Source organism: Athene cunicularia (genome assembly GCF_003259725.1).
Source record: "Athene cunicularia isolate RWA chromosome 3 unlocalized genomic scaffold, athCun1 chr3_part1, whole genome shotgun sequence".
Classification (NCBI taxonomy): domain Eukaryota; kingdom Metazoa; phylum Chordata; class Aves; order Strigiformes; family Strigidae; genus Athene; species Athene cunicularia.
The window spans coordinates 85,312,533-85,333,915 of NW_020799097.1; the positions used below are offsets into that span (position 1 = coordinate 85,312,533).

Below are 21,383 nucleotides of genomic sequence, written 5' to 3' on the forward strand. Positions count from 1 at the left end.
ATTCATCTGTCAGCTTTATCTAGTCACCATTACAAAGGAGATGTATTACTGAAAAAAATTTAAACCTTTAGCTGTTCAGTAAGTTTTATTCATGGCATTGGAAGAGGAGGAAGACTGAGACACTCTTTTACATAAATCTTCAAAATTTTAAGGCCATTTGTCCTTGGATTTATGACAGCAATAACCTACTTGTGTTGCTTGGGTTTATTAAAATTAATGACCTCAATAAAAACAACAGCAATAGCTACATATAAAGAGCACCAACATGAATTCAGAAAACTGACTCCAATGTTAAAAAAAATAAAGTTAGTATTAACACTGTCTGTTGTGATGAAAACAACATCCAATCCAATCTGTAAAAAAAGTAATGCTATCAATCTAAAGCCAGCTAGTAAAATGTATTAGTTCTAGCCTTTAGAAGCATATGCTTTTTCTTTATTATCATACCAGACCTTGGAGCTCCCCAGTCCCACACATTTCCATGTGTTCTGTGTCAAAGCACAGCTTCCAGATAGCAAGTACACTAGATTTATGAAGAGAGTAGTTTGATTTTCTACTTGCTTTTTATCTGAAAAATTAAGTTTATCGAGAAAAAGTAGTGCGTTTCTAGCATAAGAGCAGCTCATATATATATAAAAATCATATAAATCCATAGATATATTTCATTTAAACACAAGCAGCAATGCAAATGAGTCTCCATAGCTGCATACACAAAGGTACTATGTATTTTGGCTATACAGTCTGTTCCTCTTTCCCAAATAATAATGCAAGATAAATTAATTCTAATAGAATCTCACATCCACCTGAGAAGTCTAGTCCTCAGAATTATCTCTGTTGTGCCTTTAACACACATTTTACTAGGTCAATTTTCACTTGTTTTTCATTGACTCTGATTATAACAAAAGGTAGAGACACCTAAAAAAAAAAAAAAAAAAAAAAAAAAGTAAAAAGCTCCCTGAGTTGGTATACTTACAAAAGATTTGTATGACTCTCAGTACGAATCACGCACTCAGTGCGAGTGAAGCAAGATCCATTGAATTTAATGGAATTGGCACAAAATTCGCTATGTTGATAACATTAACATGAATGAAAAAGTTCTGCTAGTCCCACTGGAAATTTGGCAAGGCTGTAATTGATAAAGGTTTCTATTAAACAGAATTAGCAACTAATCAATCACATAGGGAAGACAACTGTTATTACTATCTTATGGCTAGGTGAAATGCATCTGTCTGTGGCTGGTCAACACAGAGGAGAAACAAATACAGGCAATCCATTGCAGCTGGGCAATTTCTGGCTAATTCTCTGGTCAATCTCAACAGCATTAACAAGAATCTAGTCTCTTCTGTAATTTGATAGCACTCATGCTCTAAATCTAGTCCCTTTCTTCCTTATTCAGGTCTGAGGACTATTTGCAGTGGGCAAGCCACAAAAAATACATGAGCTGCATCAATTCTGGGAATAATTCAGAGTTTACCCAGGCATGATTCTAGAACCACAGAACCAGCTACATAAAAAATAAAGTTATTCTAACAGGAAAAAAAAAAATAAAAAAAATCAGTTGACACCAGTAAAATAGGGTTCACTAGATTTCAAAAAATGAAAATTTTTACAGTGTTATGAAGCAGGATCTCAATCCTAATTTATAAATACATTTTAACATCTCCATAACAGACCCACGTTCCTTACACCTACACATGCAAATCCACTATGGAATTATTTTCTGGATTACTGGTTTCCAAAACTTAAGAACCCCTAATAGGCATCAAGACAGCAAAACATAGTGCTTCTTGCCTTCTAAAATATTGATTCTTCAGGTAGGAAGAATATGTTTTAATTCAGATGACAAGTGAAATATTTTCTATTTTCTCCTATGCACTCTCTCTGCTTTTCTTAATTTAAATAAGATGCAACGTGTACAAGACCAATGCTGATAGCACAATTAAAGTTACATTAATGCACCATGAATTTCTTAGAGTAACATTAAAAGCAGCAATGAATTTTGAATGTAAATGCTGCAAAGCTTCATAAGTTTAGAGCACCAGTAATGTAAGCATCTTTGTAATATATAGTCTGCAGGAGGAAAACCAGTAGTATTTAGAGCTTTTTCTCAGAACTTAGGTGATCAACTAAAAGTATAACCTGATAGAAAAAGCTATGAAAAATTATTCAGTAGTACAAAAAAGCATTCAAAGAACAAGAGTCCCCTGAGTGACTTTCATGACCGGAGAGTAAAATGCAATGTTTTCTTTTGTGCTCTCACTATCTTAACATACTGTCATTTTCATTTCTGCTTAGCAATACTCTTGCCTTTATGAGCCAAATCACAGATTCCTTGCCAAATTGAAGTCTGCAAAACTCTGTCCTGCAGTAGGCAACGTCTTCCACCCCAAAGTCCAAATCTTTCATTAGCTTTTAAGCAAGCAACTCCCAGAACTTATTTATTTCAAGTGATGGCACTGGCTGGAGGGAAAGGGTGGGCTGCACAGCCTGAGGCAGGACAGCAATATGCAGCCTGGACTGGATCATGTAAGCTGCCTTACAAGCACAGCCTGAATAGAGATGGTATTGACAACTTCCTGGATAACCTCTCTTACAACTATAGAAGCTGCACAGAACAGTGATTATGAAGCTCTGTGGCTATTTACGCAAGATGCTTGAAAGTGGATGATGTGAACATTGCTTTTATATTTAAATTTTCAGTCATAATAGAGCTAAGATTTGTGAAATTAAAAGACATCATGGATATGTTCCATTCTTATTGCCTTGTTATTTTTGTTGAAACTTTGTTAATTTGCAGTGAACACTAAAGAACAGCAGTATGATCCTGTCAGTGATCTTCCATGATTTTTAGGCTACTAACTAACTGAACCAGAAGGTCTGTAAACCACTTGGAAAGCAAATACACAATCCTTTGTTGAAAAGACCAACGGCCTCCTGGATGATTTTTCTAGAAGCATTAGATGATTTGTAGCTATCAGGATTTGTATTATACATCTACCTCAACAACAGTCATCACCAAGACAAACTGAAATAATAAACTGTGCATACTCTGATCAGCATTTGGAAAGTGAAGCACAACAGGCTGCAATTTCAACATTTTAGAGTAAATTCGGAGATTTGCCACTTCCACTTCTAATTTGCAATATCCTTTTGCCTCAGCACAGAGCAGGGAAAACTCTGCTTAGTTTATGAGATCATCTGTTGCCAGTGCCAACTGCAACACAGCAGCAGGATCAAGGTTGTGATACAGGTTTCCAGAGCTTGAGTTCATCCAATTTAGTTGCACTGTTTTCTGAAAGGAAAATACAGGTCATTTTTCCTGACAATTAAGGTTTATATGTTTTGGTGGTAAAGACTTGATGGTACAAGAACCCTACCTCCTCCTCCAACTCTTCCCCTCTCCACGCCCTCCCCCCAAGAAAAGTTGTAGCACACTGACAACACAGCATGAGGAAGTTTGGACTGCCACTGTCTAGGGAGCACATATTCCGTGGGCAGGCAGACTATTTCATTTGCCAGAGCTGTCAAGCCAACCCTTTCTACAAACACTAGCTTAAGACAAAATAAAAGAAAAATTATAATAAAATGTTTTAAAAGCTGCATGCAGAGTGCTGAAGCAAATGCATAGTAATTAACTGGTTTCCTGGGAAACCAAGGGCAAAATGATCAAATCTGCCTGCTTAAAATTAGATTCTTAAATTTACATTTAGACATTTAAGAGTTGCACAACTTCCAGGTGTTCTGAGCTGCAGCTGTTTTTATTAACTGCATCTCTAGGAAAACATGCAAGTGTCAGTCCAGTTTTGGGAAAATAAGTCAGTAGGATTCCTCTTTTCCAGGTGCGACTTCAGTATAAAGTATAGAAAGGGCTTGATTTGCTAATGTGTCAGCACCCACAACCTGCCAGACTCAAGCAGAAGCAACATTTCAAAAATCTGAACAAGGCAAGACTCTAAACCATTAAGACTAGAAATGTCTGACTACCTAAACACAGCTATGAATCCAGTCCTCTGTACTAGAGTATATTACATGAAAGGACAGCTTAAAATCCAAGTGCCTGATTTATCAGGGAAATTAATGGCATAAACTCAACAAGAAAGCTTGAAAAATTGCCCTTCCAATCCCCCTTGGTATGTGTCTGCATTTCTTGAAAGGGGCAACAGGGAAATAACACAGGTGAAGTGGCTAATAACCTGCATAAATCCACTGAACTGCTCCCCTCTCCATGATGGACTTCACCTTGCAAGCCTCCGATGTGTGCTCTACATGCTCTTCCAGTCCTTTTGCCTTCTGTTTGTCAGTATTAGCAAGCATGAGATCTCTGTAATGAGCTGTGCAGCAGTGATTATTTAAAAAATTTATTTACCACATGAAAAATGAAATGCAATTCTGACAGATGGGCAATCATGAAAGAGGTTTTGGACTATTTAAATAATTTTTATTTCAGTAATAGATAAGTTCTTGTGTACTTTTCTAAACCAAGAAATCAGACATCTGGAGACCTAATTGTCGTAGCTTAAGACTTATTTTTTATGCTACTTTTTTTTTTTTATCTTTCTGTGTGCAAAGGAAAGAAAATGGTATTAACTGGCTAACTTGTGATTTCACATTACAAGCAAAGACAACTACATATGTTTTTCTTTGGTTTGTACAATGCTGGCCAATTCCTGGTGTAACTTGGTGAAAAGAGTGGGCTCCCACCAGTTATGCATTTATCCAGGTGGGCTACAAAGTTATAGCAGAAATAGTATGTACATGTAGTTCACTAACTAGGATTCAAAAAATCACTTGCTAGATAAAAAAAGGAAATAAGAGGTTCCTTCTACAGTTAACTCCTTTTATTTATTTATGAGAGAGAGAAAATACTCTAACAATGAAAAAAAAAAAAAGGTGACAGGTAGTAAAGAAGCATCTGAATTATGTTTCAAGTCTTTAAGGAATTGAGTCATAGGAATTCTTATCTTTCAAAATAATTTGAAATCTTCAGAATGATATTCTCTATGGTGTTTCCTAGAAGCTTTTCTTCACTAATTTAAGAAAGAACAAACAACACTGAATTTTAATTAACTGTCAGGTACATCAGTTTATATTCCAAGCCTCCTCCAGGAAACAACAATTTTAGAATTTAAGATAGAAAAGTGTTTATAACACAATAAATAATATGCTTTTCACTGCAGCCTAGTGAGTGTCAGGCCCTAAAGGTAGTAAAAATCTTAAACTAAGCACAGTCTTCTATGTCACTCATCCATTTCCCTAGAGTATACTGTCCATTCAGAAATTATGCTTTTGATTTAAAAAAACCTACATACATATTTACACAACACAGCCTGAGATTAGAGAGTCAAGAGAAAGCATACATGCCACTACCAAAAAATACAAGACACGTGCGTAAGCTCAGGATAGAATCACCATATCTAGATTCTACAAGCTTGCCATATTCAGCTGACCGTTACATAGGTGTAGGTTATGAAACCTCTTATACCTGACAGAAATCCAGCTTCATGTTTTTAGTCTTGATTTTTCTTTGAAATGACTGCTGACTGAACGCACCATCCTTCTCCCAATTGCTAAGATGCAGTCTAGGTTCTGTTTTTTGTGCAGCACTTAATACCAAAACATAAAGCAGAACTGGCAAGAACACTCAACTCCATTTACTAGGACATCCCAGTATATTGCAGACAGTTGCTGTATCCTAACATAATTCTTACTCAGTAGCAAACTTTACAGTGAAACAAACTGAAAAGAGCCTGTCTTTAAAAAAAGAGAACAATTGGTTAACTCCCATTTTTCAGTTACAATGACATGGATTGCTCTGGGGTTTGTTTTTTAAAAAATAGTTGAGCAAAGTTATCTGATAGCTTCAGCGAACCCTCCCCAAAGGTAAACTGGTGTGCCAATTAATTTTCACGGTGTACTTTCCACTGCACTTTTTCAGTCAGGCCTGCAAGCAAAATGTTACACAGGAACCTCTTAGCGAAGCAAAATACTCAGCAGCAGGGGGCACAAGCAGGGGCAGGGTGGTGAGCACCAGCCTTGGCCCTGACCCTCCTGCCAGAGGTCCCAGCTGAGGGCCAATGCACAGCACGTCCTCGGGAGGCTTCACCTCCTCCTGCTGAAGGTTTCTTTAGGCAACGCTAAGAGCATAGCCCAAAACATGTATTTTTAACCAAGAGTTTCCAGGTGCATCTAAACTGTACATTCTCGCAAACAAATGTTATCACATATGCTACCTCCAGCTTTGTTCGGAGACAGTTAAAACAAAACCCACTGAAGCCTTTTTCTTTCCACAGAAAATGAAGGAGTAGTGGGGAGGAGGAGGAGGAACTGGTGGGTTTTGGTTGGGGTTTTTTTTTGGTCTGTTTAGGATGTGATTAATCCCAGGAAAGTCACAACACACCATACCCAGTAGTAAGCGTTTGCAAGATTTAGCCCTAAGCAACTGACTCTGTTTTTGTTTCTGATGTCTTAGTCACTTATGAATTATTTTCTAACTAGAATAGTATTTAGCAGCAGGTGAATTAATATCATCACCTCTTCTGGACACCCTTAAAGAAACATGGTTATGATCCAAGACAATGACAACCATGCACGCAATTGAAACTGTAGTAAACAGACAAGAAAACCTATGTAATTGGAAAGTTTTCATAGCTCCCATACTTCTGCAAGAGCAATAATTTATAAGCTATGAAACAAATCTTTACAACAGCAGCTTGTATTAGTTCTGCATTAAAATTCCAGTGTAATATGTCTGATAAATTTTTGATCTAAAATTTATTTCTGAAGACACAAAGATTATTAGAAAAAATACTTTGTTGCAAATAGGAAACAAATTACTCAGAAAACCTTTACACCACTGGTAAATTAATAACACGTACTATCATTCCAGAGAAGTAATTTTTTCCCTATAATTATCTATTTCTATAAAGCACTTTCTCAAGCAGCATCTTGCAGGTATCTTTTACATACATGCATTTAATTATATTGTTCATGAAAAATCCTCCTACTCCCTTCTCCATCGTTGACTGGAAGCATATATTATATGTGCTTCCCCACCAGCACTGACACACATCAGAGTGAATATTTCACCATTAAAACAATCCACAGAAAATGCATTACTGCCATAAGCTTGCACTAGAGAATCCATAAGGCTGCTACAACTGGTTAGACTATTAAGGTCATTTCACATCAACATGAATTAGCAGTCTTTTACCCTTTATCCACCCTTCAGATTCTTCTACAAATATTTTTACATTTCCTTTTACTAAAAGAGACTAATCAGCAGTGAAGTCAACTTCATTGGTAAATTTATGAAAGAGGTATAGCATCTGGGGACTTGTGATATGCTAAAACAAAAAAATGACTACAGACATTAATGTAACTGTCATATAATAAAAATTCTAAAGTATTTTATATTAAACTTCTACAACACAGTTAAAAGATTACATAGTCCACAGCACCAAAATTCGTTTGTTCTGTTAGATTGTTTGCATTTGCCCTGACTTCAAGTAGTTCTGAAAGTGATACAGTAGAAAGATCCGCCTTTATCCTGATACACACGTAGATTTGTTTATTTTTTCTAAGCACTTATCTATACATGCATGTGTCCTATTAGACTGCAGTACTGCTCCCTACAAGTAGTAAAATATTTAAATACACATTTGGTAAAAGTTATAAATATAGACCCTGTGGAGGTGTTTTGTTTTGTCTGCTGTGTTTTGTTTTGTTTTTTTTTCTTCAGAGAAAAGAACAAACAATGGGTTTGTGCAATGGCACACACTATAAACAGTTATTGTCGGCATCAGAGGAATGAACTGCTGTTACCCTAGAGCACGTGTTCTCAATCCATCCAAAACTATATCCAAAATAACAGTTTTCTAGGCTTTTTTTTTTTTCTTTCCAACAAACTTTTAACCCAAAATTACAACTGCCTCCTTTCTTGGAACCTAGCAATACCACAATTACCTGTCAACTCCAAACCCATCAAATACACCAGGATCACCATAATAAAAGATTCTTCCAGGATTCAATCATTCAAGCTCTTCCACAACTTCCTAGGAGCCCAAATTGAGCAATTAGCTTTGGAGGATGAATACATTTAACAACCTTGAAACAGAAGGTATACATAAGGCACAACTGGAGACGAAGGAAACCCCATCACTTGCTGGCTACAGGACTACAGGACCACACCAGCACTGCAGAACAGAGGAAATACAGTCCACAGTCAGCCCAAGTGCACAAAGAGGAAGCAGTTAGCTACAAGCATCATTTCATGATGATGACCTCTGCAACAAACATGCTAGGAGAGAACTTAATATATTTTGCCTTTAGCATTCCTAGTGCGCTGTACTCATCATTCACATAGAGCTCATTTTCTCATGCTTTGCATGTGCAAGGAAACCAATTTTCTCTCTACCTGTTCTGCAGTGGAAGAATTATTAGATGCAAGTGCTGCTTTTGTGATCGATCCTCTGTAACAGTGGAATGAAAGTAGTACAAAAAAAGGTTTCTTTTTAATGTGCCTGCCACTTTTGACAATCCTACAAAGAGAAAAGTAAGATTAATAGTAGTGCATGCAACAAGTTTATCAGAATCAAGAACATAACAAAGTTTAATTGACCTACAGGACCTTTTCACCATGGAGTTTTTCAGCACTCTCTAACATTAGATACTTCTATTTCTCCAATAAAAAGAAAATTAAAAACATTTCTTTTTATAAAATAAATTTTACAGGACTGTTTCACCCAATGGAAGATCCTTCATTCCTACCTGAATGAGTCAGAGGTCTGCAGAATAGTTGCTCTCTGGTTATGCAAGACCCAATGGCTCAGACAACTTGTTTGGGCCAAATCAAGTATATATTCTTCAAGAACTTTTTCTCTAGAACTAATGCTGATAAAATCTATACATTACACAGATTTTTCCTTTCTGAACAGGAAGGACTGCAGCAAAAACTATTGAAGGTATAGGCACGGAAAAACTTAAATCAGAGGTTTAGTCCTACAGCATCTTCCTTCTTGTCATTTTTCCCAAATGAGTCTCCAGTCTCAGTCACCTGACTAAATAAATACCTGTTATATGGCCAAAACAGAGTTCTCCCTGTTACTAGATATGTGTATGTCCATTCATAGGAAGGAACAAGTCAGCAGCCTCTAGCCTAGTAGCCTGACACACGCACCACCTCCTATACTGTGACAGGAAAAATTATCAAAAGGCATCTGATGAAAGCCACATTCCATCACATAAGGGGAGAAGAGGCTGCAACACATGGTCTCAGAACATCTCTGACCTACCTGAAAGGTTAGCACTGTGGAGTTAAAGCCATGACTCCTAAGAAAGCTATCCTACTATGGCAATGGAGGTAGAAGAGCTGTGGGTTTCAACACAGGATTTATCTATCTTCAACTGAAGGAGGATCTACCCTGAAGCTTGCCAGCCTTCTGTTGTGAGTCTCCTTCCAAAATCCTCATGGATCCAAAAGCTTTAGTCATATACCTGAGGTGCATCTTGGTGAGCAGAGGGAAAGTGGAGCCTCTGGCACAGTTTCAGGAAAGTAGATGGCACTCGCCTCTGAGTTGTCCACTTGGTGATACAATAGTGCTGGCTATGCAGGTGTATCCCCACATGACACAGCAACATTGGAAAACATGTTTCAATAAAATGTTCTTAACAACAGATTCACGGTAGACTGAAAAAATTCAAGTGAAAGATCCAGACAATTCCTTTAGGTATGGTAGCTTCCCATCACCACTCTAGATAGCGGAGCAAGACTGGAAATCCAGCCAAATTGTGCATCATGTCTCCCACCACCTCATATTACACAGCCTCTGTTCTGACTGGAGCACATTCCTTATAAAAGCACTGGAAACACATCCTTCAGGGCACAACTCCATAACTGGCTCTTCTTACATCTGCACACTATCAAGTGGGTCTAAAGTTGTCAGTACCCTTTTGTCTTCTCCAAGCCTTTTTTACATAAAAAGTCCACAGTAAGTCTCAACCTTAATTGTTTATAGCATTCTCAATATGGTCATGAAGTAGAAGAACGATTATGTGCAGCAAAACATTGCATTGCTATAGAAGTCATAAGATGTATGGGCAATAGAATTTTGTCCTGATATTTCAAAACACTGCAAATGCTGCAATACGAACATTAACCAGATGCAGAAAAAGATGTATTATCCAGCCACCTTCTCACTTCAGCTCTATTTCTCAGGAAGCTGCTCCCATCAATTATTTCACCCAGAGACCAGAGCGACCTTTTCCCCTGCCTTCATTTTCCCCAACCTTCATTTTTGATGGCGTGACAGGATAAAAGCCAGAAGGATAGGCTAATGCTAAAAGCATCCCTTTTTAATAGTTTCTTTGTATATCACATGGATGAAGGAATAAAACCCTGAATTGAACACAGATGCAGCAGACATGCTAATGCATTATGTAAACTACAGAAATAATTTATAACTTCCTGAAAGCAACTCATTTTAAGTTGTGCTGCCAGTGTAATGGCACAGTTTAAATGATGGATTTCAGAGAGCAAAGCCTGATCTTATACTGAGAGTATAGTGAAAAGGAAAACGGCTTAAAAAAAAAAAAAAAAATCCACCACCACCACCACCAAACTATTCCAGTTTAGGAATCCTTGCACAAACCCTGTTTGCTGTCATATTTTGCTCACTGAAAGTATTCAGGCTCCACAAACATGGATGCTGAGATTTCAGAACAAACTTATTTAATTATGAATAAACTCTAATATCTCCATGTATATATTTCAGCATTACATTTCAATTAAAGGTCAAAATGCTTATCTTTGTCCTTCACAAAGAACATTTATGGAGCATGAAAGTATGTATTTCTCTCTAGAATGGTGCACAGACTTTCTGGTGTTGTAAACAGCCTGTCGAACAGCTACGACAGATCACCTGAACCAAACTGTGCCAAAGTTAGTTGAAACATATAAGTTAGTACTAAACACACACACAAAAACTGGGATTTCACCAAATCTGTACTGCTTCAGATTTATTCTGACTATATCCTTCAAAACTTGCAGCAGCAGCATTATGAGAGCCAGAATATTACTTCTGAATGAATAAAGTCTATATTTTTTGCTAAAGAACTGGCAGGAGAAAAAAAGAAAAAACTAAACTAGTAAAACCTGAGATTATTATTAAGTCTTGAATCAACTTCATAGCAGGTACAAAGTAATTTTTCCTTTCTCTAAACATACTTTATATGTAATATAAACTACATAGCTTACATATTTATTGTATACCTCTTTAAATACAGGATTACATTTTCAGGCAAATTATCGGACTTCTATTGAATCACTGGGATTAAAAAAAGTACTTAACCTAAATACATTTGGATGAATCATGCATCCAATTGTTGAGTAGGCTTTTTTAAATTTTGCACCAGAAAGACACTTACACAAACTTTGCTTCACCCAGCATCTCTAGCACTAATCCTAGATGATACTTTATTACAATTTAGCACTGCATTAGTCATGTTCACAACCTCTCAATTTTTCAAGTAAGGCTGGTGTGTTATTTGTAATTTTACTGTTGTTCATTAGATTTATTAGAAGAAACACTTTAAATAATTAAACCTGGATATCTAAAGCATTTGACAGCTTGCAAATCTGACCTCTTTAAGACCCTTTAGTATTTACATTCTGAAAGAATTTGATCATTTAAAAATTGTATATTAGTGTTCCCTTAGGACTAGTGGTGACATTACATAGCTGATTACTACTAACGCTTCATCTTTGGTTTGAGTGGGATGGTTCTTTTTTCCCCTCTTTTCTTTTTTCCTCCTCCAAGAACATATGTGAGACCCTTGCCCAGTCAATCCAAATTAAAAGAAATCGATCCCTTGTGAACTGCCTGCACGAGTTACCCAACTAATCCATGTCAAGCACGACACAGTGCAAGTTTACTTTGGCTTAACTTTATCAAGCGCAAATATCTGGCAGTACATGAACGTTATATTTCTAGACAGAAATGTTTTCCTTAATTTGCTGTTACTGAACTGTATCGGTATTTGACTTACATAGGAACTAAGGTATCACACACCTGGAAATATATATAACTTCATGTATTAATAACAATTAACAGTTCGGTTCTCTGCTTACAATCAGGAAAATCAGCCAGATCTCCTGTCTCCAAAGTCTTCTTGTACCAAAATTTAGATACAAGATAATACTAAATGTGAGCACATTATTTTCTGACAAGAAACTATACTATATTAAGGTCTCTTCAGTACAACAGCAATATTTAATGGATATTCAACATTGGGCATTTTTGTCAAGAAAATAGTAGTAACAGTAATGATAACCACCATGCTTAGATTCACACTAAACTTCTTTCCAAGAATCTTACAGTCTGGTTACCATTCAATTATTGATTTTGTAACCTGTGCTGCATGTTGAAAAGGAAAACATAAATCTTTAACACATCAAAGTGTGTTTACAGGCATAACCTGGAATATATAGGTCAAGATAACACGATTTACTGTCTACTGTACTTCAGTATTTTATTTCTTGCCACTCAGTGAAACCACTTCGAAAAGGAAAACATCAGAAAGCATTCAGTGATAGTTTAGCTCTTGCATTCCAATTTTCATACTGCTGAGCAACAACAAATACACAAGAAAGATAAAAAATACCAAATCAGACACAGTTTCACATCTGCTGTACACTTTTCAAACTCCCATAGTTGCTCTTTTAAAAAAGCTCCTCTTCCATTTGAATCACAAAGAAAATAATTTCCCACACATCAGCTGGGCTGTCAAGTAAGCATATTTCAGTACTCTTCAGACTTATTTAGTAATTTGTTTTCCTTTCACCCTGATGTACTGTAATTTCATAATCAATGTATTCCTGGACTTATTATGCACTTAAAATGAATGGCTGAGTTCCCATAGAGGAGATTGGGTTTTTTTTAAATCAAAATATGTATCAAGCCCAGTCTTGACAATGCGTCTTGGGAGTAAATACTCCCAAGATTTGCATCTCTCCCTCCAATTCTTTAATACCTAGAAAACTGCTAATAAGAATATTTTTATTGTACCTTCAGGCATTATTTAAGCTACTAACAGCATTGGTATCAATTTACAGTAACTTCAGATTTTATGTGTTTTATATGCTACTTCTATTGCTTTACTATTTAGATCAAAATATTTAGATTGTTATAAAGAATAAAATCACTACCCTAAAAAGTTTTCCTTGGCTATTTTTTCCACCAAACAATTACACTAGAGAAACACAATGTGACTAACAGATCTTCATAGATCAAAAACCCAGAAAAATAAAAACTTCACAGCTCCTTAAAAGTCAAAGGTATGTACTAAGCATCCCTGCTCCTTTCTAAAAAAAAAAGAACCAAAACAAAACCACAAAACCCCAACAAAAGAAAACATAAATACACAGCCTGCATAAGCAATCAGCATAGGTTTATATTTGTATGTATATAAAGTCTGTGACAGTGGTTATCAATGCAACATTATTTTAAAAGCCTGTGCAGCTGTCCTTCTGCAATAAAGCAAGTAGACAGGCTTCTATTTTACACCAAATTCTAGTCAGCAGTGTTTCCTAGTTTTAAAAGATTTTATATAAGCTGCACAACATGTTCAGTGCCAAAGATATTTGTCACCAACTTGCTTTGCTGATCTCTTCCAGCAAAACACTGATAATGCCGCTGTACCTTACACACTGTTTTCTTGGTTTAAATACTGATCCCTACTAATTTCATCATCACCTTTTAAACATTCTTTTCAAAGTAATAGTCTAGATCTGTTGAAAAGTAAAGAGCTTCTTACCATTCTGATCCAGTATTTTCCCCGTCTCTGGAGTTCAGCAGCAAGGAGCTGTTGCTGTTACACTGCTTACTAGAGACACCGGAGGCTTTGGAAGCAGAGAATGTTTTATGTGGTTAAAATGTACCACCACTGATTATATTTCAGTCCCTCAATTCCTAGCCTTGATGCTCTGGAAATCAGCCAATCCAAGCGATAAAGAGGTTTGCAACAAGAAGTTGCAGAATTTTCACAGCGAATGCTTCACGGAAATGTTTTGCTTCTTGATACTTGTTTTTTATATCCACTAAATGTTAAAATAAATCCTGGCTCCCTCTTCCCTCCTCCTCTTTTTTTTTTTTTCTTCCTTTTTTCCCCAAATGAGATTCAGATATTGTTCACAAGGGACTTTAGCACTTGCTACAGCTAGGCACAGTGCAGAAAGGCATCATGCCAGATTACGCGTACATCTCTGCCAAGATACCTGAATTTTGACTTGCAACACACCCTGTTATTCCAAACATGGATCTTCCTAAGCCAAAGCTCCTAACTTTGCCAAAATACACAGTGTTTTTGTGAGACAGCCAAATGCCCCTTCTGATGAACTAAGAGGATCTTTTATTTGCAGTGTGGTTGCTCTTTGTTGGCTTTTTTTAAAAAAACACTTTTTTCCTAGTGAAGACAAAGTGGTAAGTTCCAAAGGGATGAAATGATCAACTGGCACTTCTACTACATGCTTCTACCCCCACCTCTCTCAAGAATATACACCACAGAAAATCTCTCTGCAATGCTGCAACCATGATTAATTACTTAGCTAATATTATAACCCTCTTAATGTACTCAGTGACAACCCAGGATGCTGCTGTGCTGGATGTGATGCAAAAGAAAGAACAAAGATAGTCCTGACTCCATGGACCTTGCCATCAAAGAACACAGTCAAAGACAACAAAGAAGGAGGCAGAAGGAACCAAATCAGAGTACTGGCTAGTTTGATAGGTACTTAAGAATAATATCCCAGCAATCTGACAATTTCCAAGCTTTTGGGCATCACAATAAAGGTGTTTCAAAGAAAAGGTCATCAAGAGGCTATAGAGACTACCCTGGAGATGTTCTCAAGGAGAAAGCTTATTATTATACCAAGAGAGCACAAGACAGGTGGAAACTTTAATAAATGAATGAAAGAGGATGGAATGATGCTTCTGCAATGACTGAGAGTTTCTCAAGTTCTAGAAAAGCTAAGACCATGCTTTGTGCAAGGAAGGAAAAGAAATTCAGAAGAAATGCTCATAGCTTTCTTCTCTTTATAACAGGATACAATAATGATTTTCACTGACTATTTGAATGGGTATGAGTGCAGGACTGACCTGAAGAAAACAAGGGAAAGGACACCGGACTAATTGGTAAGCTTGTTTAAAAGGTGAAGAGCAACTAGATGGCAGTTTTGATTGTTGAAAATGCAATCAACTAATTTTAAGAAATTACACAGAGAAATAAGATTTAGTCATCAATAACACTGACTATGTTTTTTCTGAACTTTAAGAAAGAACAAAGTAAGAAATGACACACGTTATGGACATCATGGTAAAATTACGTTGTTTTCCGGAGTGGCAAAGAAGCAGCAGTAGAGGAGCCTACCGGAGGTCTGTTTTAGCCATGTTGAGCTGTTGATATCTACCTGAACAGCCATAAGAGCTCTTTAGCTCTGGTTGAAGATAAAAGGTGTGGAATAAATAAATTAATTTGCAAGCCATGACAACAAAGTTCAATTTGATTTGTGTTTACAGATCAGATTATGTAAAAAAAAGACCATGGTTCAACCCCTAAGAAACATACCGAGAGAGAGCAGACAGAGGCATTGAGAGTCATTAAGAGGTAGGAGGGAAAAATTAGGCAAAACAGTTCTACAAAACAAAGAGACGCCAAATTTCTGGAAAAAAATTAACACCACTATACAAATAAGGATAAAGAAAATCAGTACAGAGCACTGGTTTCACTGTTTGACCAGAAATCTATCTAAAGAGACTTTGCCTTGAGAAGCTTCAGCAGCATGGAGGGAGCAGGAGATGCACTGGGAAGTGCCAGTGCCACACCAGAACTTTGGCAGTGACAGTAAACAACTCATACAGTCAGACTGCTAATGGGATTCCTATCAGAGACACTCCACTTGTAATATCACTGAGACCCATCAGACAGTGCTGTGAAACAGTTCAATTGCAACCAATCAGGCTACGGAGGGCTTGCTCTTTTTAGAAATAAAAACTTTTCCTTCAGAATGCTTTTAGCCATCTTGCTAGTCTGTGTAAACCTTGTCTGCAATCCTTGAAATTTCTGAAACCCTTATATAAAAATGTATCTATAGAGATAGTGATTGGATACCAACTATGAAGACATGCAGCCAAGTCTTGCCCTATATGTTTCTACACAAAGTGTGTATGGAACAGGGTGATGTGGCCTTATGCATACATGAGAACAACTTTCAACTCTGTATTTCAGTCAATGAAGCCAGGATGCTTCCATTTTTTTACTGAACAGTCCAGAATTAATTGAATGCATACAACTTTCAGAGTGAATTCTGGCACAGACTTCTCATATTTAAAACACACACCTCCCAAATTCAAGTGCAAATATCTCATAAATTCAACTAAAAGACACCTGAACAAGCACTATCAATACAACTATACAGGTAGAAAAAAAAAATAATCAATCAAGTTAACTGATTGACCTAGAATTAGCACCCTTGCTTCAAAAGAAGGCCACATTTTTCCATTTACTTTAAACTATTTCCAATACACACAGGAAAAAAAAAGGAGTGTCCTCCAAGGAAAGAAATTGTGTACTAGTATATCTGCAATAATTTAAATGTGAACTTCAACTTGTACATCTATGTAGCCTTAAAGATATTTTTTTTTCCTTCAATTCTGAAAGGATCCACAAGCAAAGAGAGGTTAAATTTTCCAGACAGGTCTAGAATTTCTCCTCTTTATAAGAAACAACCATCTTCCTCCCCAATTTGACTTAAAACCCTTACTTTAATCCTTGCTGACTGCTTACAACCCTCTCATGCATGGGCAGGTACGTATTTGCCAGACTTTATCCCTTCTCAGCAGATTAACCATCAGCAGGAGTCCCATGTTTTAGAGGCTATTTCAATAATAAAAAGAAAGTCTCAAAGTCATCTGATCACATTCTTTAGGCACCTGTAGAAGCATAGCTAGCACAGCACATAGTTTAAACACGTAAGAGTTTTTCTTAAGCAATGACATAAGGAATGGTCTAAATGATAAGGAACATACAGTGAGGCTGAAAAACTGAAGTTGGATTAAAAGCAATCTATTTTTGTGATGAAAATAACTTGCGCTGCAAAATCTACTCTATTTCACACATATATGTTCTTTGCAGCACATAAACCTTCATACTAGAGCCCTCAGTCTGCAACAAGTGAACAGTCGTATTGACAGGTACCCAAACATAAATCAACTGATCAAAGAATGGAATTTTTGCCCTGATAGAATTTATTTTATTTTGTCATTTGATCACTCTCTGAAGACAGGATGGAAAAACAATTTACATTTTTCACAAGTGCCAATAAATGTAAATGCAGAACTGTTGAGTCATTATGAAGCACCATCTCTCCCCATAGGTTGTAATGAATAATGAAAAGATCTATGAACAGCTTGCTATAAATAGTTAAAAATAAATCACAGCTCAAATGAGTAATAAGACAAAAGGATGCAATATTATTTGACTTTGCAGAATGAAGATTAACTTAGGTTACATATGTCTGCAGGAATTCTAAAAGTCAGAAAACCGAAACAGATACATAACTTCAAAGACACTACACAAAATAGAAAATTTATCAACAAAATACTCCACATTTTTTAATTATTTGATATTTCATAAAATACATTTTTTTCCCCCATTCCTTCTCCAAATCTTCACTCCCAGAAAAGGTCTAAATCTATCATGATAGTTGGGATCTATAAAGAATAATAATGTTCACCTTCTCATTTTAAGGACATTCTATTTCATCAGGAATGGAAAAGCAGCAAACCAGGGCAGAAGACAATTAGACCTTAAGGCACCCAAGTAACTTAAAATACAAGACCAAATACTTTCAGTATGGAGTTTAGCCTGTCTTGGCCAGATGAACAACAGAATTCTGAATTTTATTATTAAAGGCGTAGAGCAAACAGAAATGCTCTGAAAAAGTACAGTGCTAATAGAGAGATAGTTATGTAAGACAGGAGAATGGATATGGCAGCAAGTATCTCTGTACTTTCTACCTTTCTGTATAGAAGCCTGGCAGATGACCAGAGTCATAAGACCTACTACTCTGTGGGAGCAAGAACTGTATTCCTATTTTATTTTACTGTGGCATTATTTTCATACAACAAATGTCAAGACTGCACCTCAGATAGCACCTTCTCCACTTGCTTTTTTATCAGGTCCAGTATTTCAAGATAAGCTCTCTCTAACATCCCGTCAAGCTCCTTGTATATTTTGACTGTCATTATCCAAACCCTTTTTTCAGAATCAGTGCTGTTTTATCCAAAAAAAAAGTGTCACTATCCAGCATAGCTATGAAGAATGTCCAAAGTGCACTCTGAGTTTAAACTGGTAAAGTGCTGTACTTCTGCGTGATGAAAGAGTGATAAACGCATGCTCAGAAACACAAGAATTCTCCATTCCTTTAAAAAACTAACTAGCACTGGAACTCCAAAGCTGAATGACACAACTATAAATGTCAGTATTAGTTTTTCATTGTTCATCAGTTTCGTTGGTGACATGGGACAGCAACAGAATTTGCAGAAGAAAAAGAAGCTGTTGGAAAGAGAGAAGATGGGAGGAAAGAGAATAGATTAAAAAAAAAAAAAAAAGAGGGGCAGAACAGCAAGGTATCTCAATCTGATCCCTCTTCAAGGTTCACTGGATCTACATATCAATAGCTATCACAAGAATCCAACAACCAGCACCACAAAATTGAAGATATAAGTCTGCTACTCTTCCACAGACAGCAGTATTTCACCTTGAAAGAAGCTTTACCAAAATCTCACATATAAGCTACATCCTGAAACCCCCTCACTCATACAATTCATACATTAATGTCAATTAAACTTTTCAGTAGTAAAGTCCTGTTTGCTAAGAAACTAATATAAAAGTACAGCCTCAAATACTTCAAATTAGGTTGTGAAGCAAAAAATAGAGGATTAGGAAATTCTACTAGCCTTGCATGAAAGAAAACTTTTATGGAAAATTCTGCCTGTAGAGATTAGGACCTCACACTAGAAGGAATGTAATTTCAAATCAGTGTAAATTCATTCAGACGTTACAAAATTGGTATAGCACCTGCAGAATAGCAGAAGCTACTTACCAGTTAAGACTACTCAGCAGTAGCCAAAGGATGAAACATGGTCCTAAATGCCTAGCCCTCTCGTAAAGACTGCCTGCATTACTCAGCCCTAAACTGATGTGCCAGCTCACAGATCATAACTGGAGCATGACCGTATGCACAGCAGGTGCCTGGTACTTAAACAGGCAGTATCAATACTCAGAGGATGAGGGGTTTTCACTGTCATCAAAACCAAACATTGCTTCCAAGTTTCAAAGAAATATTTTTCCATCATTTTGTGAAGAGCTGAAAGCATGAGTTAAAGGTAAGAACAGTTGCAAAATTTTTTTAAAAAAAAAAAAAAAAAAAAAAAAAGCCTTCTTATCTACCAGATGCAGCTGAAAAAACATATGAGTGCTGCCTCCCAGAGTCCAGCTGTCTGGAAGCAATTCTTCCTATCTTGCTGTGGTACACTGATTCAGCATCCAAGGAAACAATCCCCGAGGGCTGTGAAACAATAAACAGATCCTCTGTTTCTGCCAGCCCTTGTACTGAGGGAGTTGCACCGGCCCACCCCAGCTCGAGAGCTATGCAGAGACCTAGGCCTCTGTGTTGCCCAAAGAGAACAGCCAGGTAACAACTTAAAAATGAAGCTGAATCCATCTCTCTCATATGCGCACGAATGACTCTCCGCACAGCCTCATAAAGGAAAACACGGTTAATAGATGCTCTCTCCACAGGCCCCAAGGTTGCTGCACAGAGCCTGTCTCCCACCACTTCTCCGCCTGGAGCAGCCAGGTGGGCTGTAAGAGCCTCTCGGGTGCGCTGGGGAGATGGCTGGGGAGGAGGAGCACGGGAGCAGGGCGCAGAGCGGCACTGAGAGGTGTGCAACTTCCACCTCCTCTCATCCACAGCGACTCTGTCCCTATGCATACTGCGGCCAAGCGATGCCGGCCCACGCAGCATTTCTTGGTCTGCCCGCCGGAATTAGCACACAACTGCAATGATATCCCAAAGCAAGAAGCAGGTGTTTAAGGAGCCCTATTTAAAGAAGTTTAGGGTTTAGTCTATTGCGTTTTGAGCGCTAATTGCAGGTCACTATCTCTCAAGTTTACAGAACACCCACACTAAGCATCCTTTCATCATAAATTAAGTCAAGATATGTTTCTAAAAGAGCCAGATACGGAGAGTATGACCCTAATGTTTTATCTAAAAGATAAAAAAAAAAAAAAAAAAACTTTCTGAAGAAGTGGTTGCAGGATTACCAGAACTTTTACCAAAACAATGGACTGTAAGACCTGAGAGCATCTTGTGAAGAGACAGAGCAAGTGGTCAGACAGCTGAAGAAAAAACATCTTTGGAAATGACAGAACATCTCAAAAACAGATGATAGCAGCAGATGATAATCTGGCCCACTTGCGTCTAAGCATACAACAAAGAACAATACATAAGAGTTGATTTCAGTGGCAAGGTATTTGAAAGGCTTCTCAGAAGACCATGCAAGCTTCTGAACTAAGTTCTTTAACCAAAACCCTATCCATGTTGGGAAAAGGAAAGAACTGATTTAAGGACTAGGCTGTTTCCTTAAAAGATAGAGGGACAGTGCAGCTGAGGCTTTGCCCTGTATTAATTGTGGGCAAGTAGAACGAGATCAAAAGTCTTTTGCTCATTTTATGAAGATCAAGAAAACATCTATTCAGCAAAGGATGTCAAAATGGACTATTCCTTGTCCTGAGTGGTATGAGACTCCTACCTATGAAAAGCAAAATCAAGAGTCTCACAATCAACTCTGAAAAATGATGGTTTTAAAATAAATAAAAGTTCTCAGAAAGAACAGGTTCTCTCAACTCTGGAGACTGATGGACAGAACTACCAGTCCAATGGCCAGAAGCTTCAAAGCAAACATGCATGCAAATCAAATTGACAATCTGCTGTTATACAGCTGATTTTGACCTAACAGGCACACAAAACAGGTGTCTGGACAGCAACATTTCTTCTCACCACAGGTCTGCAAATGTTTTATACTTACATAAACTATTGTGGTGGGATGACTCCGGTCAGAAGACGAACAGCTATACACTCAGTTCCCCCCCTCAGTGGGCCATGGGAGAGAATAGGAAGTACAAAGCAAGGAAAATTCTGGATCAAAAAAAGACAATTTAAGAGGTGAAGGAAAGAGGGGACACCTCAACCCCAAACCAGCAAGTGACTCAAAGGAAATCACTCACTACCTCCCACAAGCAGACCGATGACCAGACAGCCTTTGAGC

General features: G+C 37.3%; 1 protein-coding gene across 2 annotated transcripts in view; it reads right to left on the reverse strand.

Moving 5' to 3' along the window:
* PLD5 (phospholipase D family member 5) overlaps nucleotides 1-21,383 on the reverse strand; it is a 189,878-nt gene that overhangs the window by 137,148 nt on the left and 31,347 nt on the right. Inside the window, exon 1 of one of the 2 annotated variants that reach the window (XM_026845516.1) lies at nucleotides 13,810-14,087. The exons of the other annotated variant lie outside the window; for it this stretch is intronic. Within the exon in view, the coding sequence (XP_026701317.1) occupies nucleotides 13,810-13,812 (3 nt within the window). The 5' untranslated portion in view covers nucleotides 13,813-14,087. Of the gene's footprint in view, nucleotides 1-13,809; nucleotides 14,088-21,383 lie in introns of those variants that run through there. 2 annotated transcript variants of the gene reach the window in all.